The sequence below is a fragment of the Contarinia nasturtii genome, unplaced genomic scaffold (genome assembly GCF_009176525.2).
Source record: "Contarinia nasturtii isolate CC-2019 unplaced genomic scaffold, AAFC_CNas_1.1 Cnas_scaffold_3175, whole genome shotgun sequence".
NCBI classification, from domain to species: Eukaryota; Metazoa; Arthropoda; class Insecta; order Diptera; family Cecidomyiidae; genus Contarinia; species Contarinia nasturtii.
In genome coordinates this window covers 329,058-335,789 of record NW_022200487.1, presented here as the reverse complement: position 1 = coordinate 335,789, position 6,732 = coordinate 329,058, and the positions used below count along the sequence as shown (strand labels likewise).

The window sequence follows — 6,732 nt, the reverse complement described above, 5'->3', positions numbered from 1 at the left end:
AACGTGTTGGGGGGTTTTTTGACACGAAAAAAACGAATCTGGCATTTATTTTAAGATCCGATTATATTTGAAAATATATTATATTCCCGTACAAAAAATTGAAAAAATCACAAAAAATTTGGAGTTTCATCACCTTTTCAACCAAATATTAAATATTCTCACCAGAAAATCACTTAAATGACTCATAGCTGTCTTAAAACAAAAAATTGTGCTAGCATCCAATCAGTTTAGTTAAAAAAAATATGATTTTCCTCGCCAAAATTTATTACCCTTTGATTTTTTTCGAATATTTAAAGAAAATTGCTTTGATTTATATTTTAAGTGTTCAATATTTTTCAAAAACAACAAATTCCATTCATTTACAATCAATTTTATCTGTTTATTTAATTTTATTAAGCAAAAAAGAATGAATTTAAATTCAGTTATCATCTTCATCATCTGATTTCATTTGTAAGTTCCAGCAGAGGTCAGCAAGCAATAAATTTTGTTTCTTGCCACTATACCAGTGTTCAAGCTGAGCGGTCACCTGATGAAACCGTTCACCGTGTTCATCAGATTCTTGCATCTCTAACTTATCTTGGTGATGGTGTAGAAAATGTATTTTTATCAACATGGTGACGCCTATTATGTCGAATGAATCAAGCATGTTTTCGACCAAAATGTTTCAATTTTGTGCACGGTGAATACCAAGTGCACCTTCAATAACAGCTTTCAAATTATCCCAAGCGACACCTTCTTCTTCCAGCAAACATTGTTCAAATTGATCATCCTTCATTAATTTTCGAATATCTGGCCCGTTCAATACGCCTAAGCAAAAAAGACACAAAGGTGTACTCAATAAAAATGTCATTAGTTCATAATTTTAAACAAAAATGCTTACCTTCTTTAATTTTTGCTTTGCTCAATCGACGAAAAATTTGTTGCAAACGTTGAAATGCTCGTTCATTATTTCTCTTCACCAGTGCCTTGATGAAATTCTTGACAATGCCCAATTTAATATGCAGCGGTGGTAATAACACTTTTTCCATTGGAACAAGTGGCTCATATCTCACATTTTGATGGTCAATTTGATAGGTTTGTCGGGCTGGCCAGTCACGTTTTTGGTACTGGTTCGCATGTCGTGTATCCCATTGGCATAAAAAAACACATGTATTTGGGATAACCTCTATGTGGTAGTCCCCGTAACAACGCGAACACTTTTAGATCGGCGCACACTTTCCATAGATGCTCATTGTATTTATGGCATCAATTATTTTTGGCATCGATTCTTTTGATTCCTCAGTTTCTGTGCTGATTGCAAGCGGAATTGGGCTCTTTGTGTTGTCAATATACAGAAGAACCGCTTTCAAACAAAACGAAGATCATATCATATCATTGGAGTTCACTGCAGTATGAATACAAATATAACATAGGCGGCGTTCAAATTGAAAGAGTCTTTGTAATAAAGGACTTGTGAGTGTTGCTTGATGTGCAAATGAATTTCAAATCACACATTGAGCATGTCAAGGCTAAAGCCAAATCAAAATTGGCTTGGTTAAAGCTCTACAGCAAGGATTTCATCGGTCATGGACAAGAACGCCTTAAAAATTTACATTTGTATTACCAATTATCGAAAATTGGAATCCACACGACGACAACATATGCAAAAGAATAGAGTCAATACCAAAACAACTTTTACTATTTGCAATATTTGGAACAGTTACAGGCTTCCGAAATATGAACATTAGGGTGGATGAATTTTTCTCGATTTGGCTCTACAGCCCAGAGTAGTTATATAAGCATGAGCTGATTCCAAAATAGCCATTTTTTGATGTGGTTATGTGTCATATAGGGTGGCGACTTGAACGAGAGTGAAGACAACTTTTTCAAAAAAATCGAAAATAATGTAATTTTTAGTAATAACAATTTTGGTTTATCTTTTACATTTCTACGCTCAAATTGATCTTATTTCATCAATTAAGACCAATTTTTTCTTTATAATCCTTCAAAGGGCCAAATTATACAAATTTACTAATCTGGTAAAATCTTCAAAAATCGTTAAAAACCAGAAAAATTAATGAATTTCAATAGTCAACAAATTCGAATTTTTAGCAACGACCATAGCAGTGGCTATCATAGCATGATAGGGCCGTGTCTACCGATCACTGAGCCATGCTGATTACTGAGCTGGGGTCTGCAAGTCTAAGTTTTTTTTAAATTTAAAACCCGTTATTTACCGGTTGAAATAAAATTGTCAACATTGAGTCAAAAATGAAAAGTTTCTTCGATAGACATCCTCTATTTTCATTGGAATGACTCAAAATCTACCTAGATCATATATTTGGAGAAATTCCTGAAGATTTGCAACGTTTTGTGGTGATTTCAATTCCTAAAGAGTGTTTTCCGATAGTGTTTCAATGTGGCCTTTTGGATTTTTTGTAATTGTACTGAAACAAAGATAGGGCTTTATTGTAATTACGGAGTTGAGCTGTATGACGTTAGATTTATCTACATTGATTTCTTTAAACGATAGAAGGGTAAATTTGGCAATAAATCACCATTCCAAAAAATATCGGATATGAAGAAAAATGAAGAAAGTGGTCTTTTTCTAGTCGAACTTTTGAATATACACCACCATAATTTTTATATCACGAGATCGTTTCAGGTGTTTATTATGGCATTGGATCGCTATGGACTTCAGCATTACAAAGCAGTTTAGGAATTGAAAATATTATCCGTGATGTGACCTTAGTGTTGATTTATCTCATACTGTCTTTGGTCAATATTGACCATTTTCTTTCAACCGGTGTTTAAAAAAACACCGATGTGCTGAGATCTAACTGAGCATGATTTTAGTAACCCGTATTCACGATTCATGTACACTCGGCAAATCTTCGCTGCTTAGGCGAATATCAGCAGTAGAATTCACTGCGACATGGTCAAAAAACATCAAGTAGCCATATGTACATTTTTCATTCTCTTTTGTGCGAACTTCCTTTGATGCATTAGATGTACGACAGTTCGCAGTGAACTCAGCGGCTGATATTCCGTAAAGCAGTGATGATGTTCTTATACGCGTTACTGAGGTCGTATTGGCTTTAAACGAGTATGGTCATCACTAAAAATTGAAATTGGTTGACTAGTGAAAGTTATTAATTTTGCTGGTTTTTAACGATTTTTAAAAGATGTAACCTGGATTAGTAAATCTGTATAATTTGGCCATTTGAAGTGTATAAAGATTAAAATTGTCTTAATTGATGAAATAAGAGAGTACCACTCTCTCAGAGTAGATATATAAAAAATAAACCAAAATTCTTATTACTAAAAATCACATTTTTTTCGATTTTTTTGAAAAAGTTCTCTTCACTCTCGTTCAAGTCGCCTATATGACATATAAACCCATCAAAAAATGGCTGTTTCGGAATCAGCACATGCTTATACAACTTCTCTGGGCTGTAGGCTTTGATACTTACATTTTTTCGAAAAAGTCATCCACCCTAATGAACATAGATTGCTGTTTTTACAAATAATTACGCTTGAGGAGAGACGCGAGGTGGCGCAAGTGTCTTTCATCTTCAAAAATTATTCATGGAGATATGAAGTCAACTCATATATCAAACATCTTGAATTATTACGATTCAGCGCATAAGACCGCTTTTTGATATACCTGATATATATATATATATATATATTAGAAAGAGCGATTACACAAAGTTTGAACCGAATAATTATATGCTTACAACATTCAATGATTATTATACAAAAAAATACCAAACAGTGATACTAATTTAATTGATTTAGAAGTAAATGTATCAACAGTTAAACTGAGAATTGAAAAATATTTAAAACAAAATAGATGAATTGAAAATGTAAATGTAATTATTTATAATAATTAATAATTATTATTTATCTATTTCTTGATGTAAGAATTTAATTATATTGTATTTATTTAAATTATTTTAAATAAACCACCAAGGCGAAGGAACGCTGTTCGGTGCAGTTATTATTATTATTATCAGTCTATTCGCAAGCTATATTACTTTAGAAGAAAAAAATATCTTTTATGCATCGATTGTTAAATTAAATTAAAACAGTAAAAAAATCAAAAATGTTTTTAAATTAATATAAAAAAAGATCAATTCTATTCGTTTGTATCATCAGAATGATTGCCAATCGATGATATTGCATGATGCGGTATAATTGCTTCGTGATTTTTCTTGAGATGATCTTCAAGTTTCGCTTGTCTTGCAAAAGCTGAGTTACAAAATTTGCAAACATGTGTTTTGCTCGATATTTGTCGACTCGACGATGTATCATGTAGACGTAAATGAACATTCATATTATATCGCTGAGCAAATTTTTGTCCGCAAATTGGACATGCAAATGGTTTAGATCCAGTATGTATTCGTAGGTGACGATTTAAGTGAGATGTTGAGCGAAACATCTGATTACAATGGGGACACTTTTTCTTTCTTATGTCATCATGAGCCATCAGATGCATTTCAAATGAACTTTTGTGAATAAAGCCTTTACCACAACGATGGCACTGGTAAAAGTTGAGTCCACTCTAAAATACAAGAAATTGATATTTTGTCATTAGACATGTTGCCTTTATAGACATGTTGTTCTTTTTCTTACATGAATTCTCATGTGCCTAACCAGAGCTCCTTTCTGCTTGAAGGATTTTTTACACAAAACACATTGCAGTGGTGAAAGCTTGTCATGTAATTGCTTGTGCTCTTCTAAAGCTTTTCTTTCTTTTAAATCAAAGCCACATATTGTACATTTAAATTGTTCCTCCTCTCCTTTGTGCTGCCTCAAATGGTGCTGTGTTGAAAAATGATGTCTTAAAATTTTTCCAAATCACACTTCAACTTAAATACTTACTTCATATTGCGTCTTTGTGCAAAAAACTTCAAAGCAATGGTAACAGCTGTATATAATCGGTTTAAGATCTGAACTTTCTCCTTTTGCATGTTCATGTCGGGCCAATGCAGCCACACTGAAATCGAACAGAAAAGTTTTTCTTAATATACCGAGTTGAAAAACAATTATATTAACCTTTTAAACTCGATATTGCACTTGTGACATTTGTGTGTTATGCGTTTTACTCTTCCTGATGTTATTTTTCGTTGTTGTACATTGTTGGATAAATATTTTGAGTGGCATTTCAACACAGACGGACAGTCCTCATCACTTTCTGACTCGAATTTATGGCTTTCACTACAAGATTTTGAAGCTGGAATCTCAAAACATTCAACCTTAAACTCTTCTAATGTTTCAATAGTTTCGATTGACGGAACATAGAGCTCTTCAGAATTGATTGATTTAGCTTCTATATAATATAATGATTCGGTCGCCAACAGAATATCTCGCAATTCTCTTTCAACACGCTGTGCTGTCATCGTAGCCAAATCATATTCATCAATTTTATTGAGACATTCAATACAAACACAATGTTTATCTATACATTTCCGCTCTGATTGATGGTTTCCCAAGAATTTTTTTATAAATTCACAAATACTGGTTTCCGTGTATTTTGATTTGGTTTTAAATAAATTTCGACTATAAAACACTGACGTTGTATTGCAAATATAACAGTTCTTTGGATCCATTGTAGCATTTGAAATATAACTTATATGGGATAAAATAAAAATAACCAAAACAAAGAAGCGATAATTAACTTGAATCTTTATATCCAATCTTTAATTGTGTTTATTTTGGTATTGTTAAATTTGTAGTCAAATTCTCTTTGGAAATATGACGCAAAATGTCAGTTTTGACAAAAAAAAAAATATTTTGACATCGACAAAAGCTGGGCTAAAAAAACGTATAACGCTAAGTATATTTTTTATTTTATTTTCTTCGGTTTTCTTCGAGTAATTTTCACATATCTCATTTGGATTTAATTCAGTATGACAGCTTTGGAAACGGATAATACAAGAATTCGATGAATAATGTTTCGTTAGTTTTTGATTTCCGATAATTAACAGAATTAAAATTCTTTCATTTATGTGGGAATTTTAATATCAGGTAAAAATTCCGACGTTAAAATATCTTGGCATTTGATTAAAATTTCATCAGCTGTTTCATTGGCCTGCTTAATGCTTCTGCTTGCTGCCTGAATCTTTAATTGTGATTGGATTAAGAGTTCTTCAGCTGCCAAAATTTGACTTGATGCTGTCACCACTGTATGTTGTATAGTTTGATTGAGATTATTCCAAAATGAGTAATTTCGGTCGACTATAAACATAAATAAAATGAAAATGAAACAAATCTTGCTAAAGAATTGATGTTCTTCAATTTTACCCAAAATCTTCTGTAAAACAGAGTTTCCTTCAAAAGGTTCTCGGCGTTTGTGATTTGTTGGTGATGATTCAGTCATGTTTTGGTCTGTTCCTAATTTCACATTCGAAAAAGCAAATATTTCGTCATCAGACTCGGGTGCTTCGCCACTAAACACAGTGCCTTGATATTCGCTGGTTTCATGTTCATACTAATGTGAAAAAATAAGATTACTTTTAATCAACTATTCTTAAACAAATTCACACGTACATTTGAGATTTTTTGATATGCCTCAAATTCATCGTCTGATTCTATTGCTTCGCCTTGTACAACAGATTCTTCTCGAAAAGACATCCTAAAAAATCAAATCGTGTTGACTTTTAGTGAACCATTGACAGCTGTCATTTGTATTTATGTTTACACTTGACATTTGGGTTGGTTTTCATTTTGAATAAAATACGATTCAAA

At 32.4% G+C, this 6,732-nt stretch overlaps 3 protein-coding genes across 4 annotated transcripts; all 3 read right to left on the bottom strand.

Annotated features, from left to right (window-relative positions):
- Positions 1-418: 418 nt before the first annotated feature.
- LOC116349837 lies at positions 419-1,911 on the bottom strand. The gene is made up of 3 exons (XM_031781440.1): positions 881-1,911; positions 688-807; positions 419-576 (listed from the first exon to the last, which is right to left on the bottom strand). Exons 1-3 carry the CDS (start codon positions 1,026-1,028, stop codon positions 419-421), a joined length of 426 nt encoding a protein of 141 aa, XP_031637300.1. The 5' UTR covers positions 1,029-1,911.
- A 2,063-nt stretch (positions 1,912-3,974) lies between these two features.
- Positions 3,975-5,702, bottom strand: LOC116349892 (zinc finger protein OZF-like). 2 transcript variants are annotated; one of them, XM_031781533.1, is made up of 4 exons: positions 5,041-5,702; positions 4,867-4,981; positions 4,618-4,806; positions 3,975-4,546 (listed from the first exon to the last, which is right to left on the bottom strand). In XM_031781533.1, the coding sequence occupies exons 1-4, from the start codon at positions 5,592-5,594 to the stop codon at positions 4,121-4,123; spliced, it is 1,284 nt and encodes a 427-aa protein (XP_031637393.1). In that variant the 5' UTR covers positions 5,595-5,702; the 3' UTR covers positions 3,975-4,120. The 2 variants fall into 2 exon arrangements, with proteins under 2 accessions (XP_031637393.1, XP_031637394.1); XM_031781534.1 differs by having other exon boundaries at positions 5,062-5,702.
- A 115-nt stretch (positions 5,703-5,817) lies between these two features.
- On the bottom strand, positions 5,818-6,655 carry LOC116349893. The gene is made up of 3 exons (XM_031781535.1): positions 6,535-6,655; positions 6,289-6,475; positions 5,818-6,222 (listed from the first exon to the last, which is right to left on the bottom strand). Exons 1-3 carry the CDS (start codon positions 6,616-6,618, stop codon positions 5,990-5,992), a joined length of 504 nt encoding a protein of 167 aa, XP_031637395.1. The 5' UTR covers positions 6,619-6,655; the 3' UTR covers positions 5,818-5,989.
- Positions 6,656-6,732: the final 77 nt, after the last annotated feature.

Excerpts from the sequence above, each read along its gene's own strand:
- LOC116349837 (XM_031781440.1), bottom strand. The coding sequence starts at position 1,028 with ATGGAAAAAGTGTTATTACCACCGCTGCATATTAAATTGGGCATTGTC. Across the intron at positions 808-880 it reads CAAAGCAAAAATTAAAGAAG|GCGTATTGAACGGGCCAGAT; the intron begins GTAAGCATTTTT and ends TTTTTTGCTTAG. Across the intron at positions 577-687 it reads TGTTATTGAAGGTGCACTTG|ATAAGTTAGAGATGCAAGAA; the intron begins GTATTCACCGTG and ends ACCATCACCAAG.
- LOC116349892 (XM_031781533.1), bottom strand. The coding sequence starts at position 5,594 with ATGGATCCAAAGAACTGTTATATTTGCAATACAACGTCAGTGTTTTAT. Across the intron at positions 4,807-4,866 it reads GCACAAAGACGCAATATGAA|CACCATTTGAGGCAGCACAA; the intron begins GTAAGTATTTAA and ends TTTTCAACACAG. Across the intron at positions 4,547-4,617 it reads TTAGGCACATGAGAATTCAT|AGTGGACTCAACTTTTACCA; the intron begins GTAAGAAAAAGA and ends CTTGTATTTTAG.
- LOC116349893 (XM_031781535.1), bottom strand. The coding sequence starts at position 6,618 with ATGTCTTTTCGAGAAGAATCTGTTGTACAAGGCGAAGCAATAGAATCA. Across the intron at positions 6,476-6,534 it reads CATATCAAAAAATCTCAAAT|TATGAACATGAAACCAGCGA; the intron begins GTACGTGTGAAT and ends TTTTCACATTAG. Across the intron at positions 6,223-6,288 it reads TGTTTTACAGAAGATTTTGG|TCGACCGAAATTACTCATTT; the intron begins GTAAAATTGAAG and ends TTATGTTTATAG.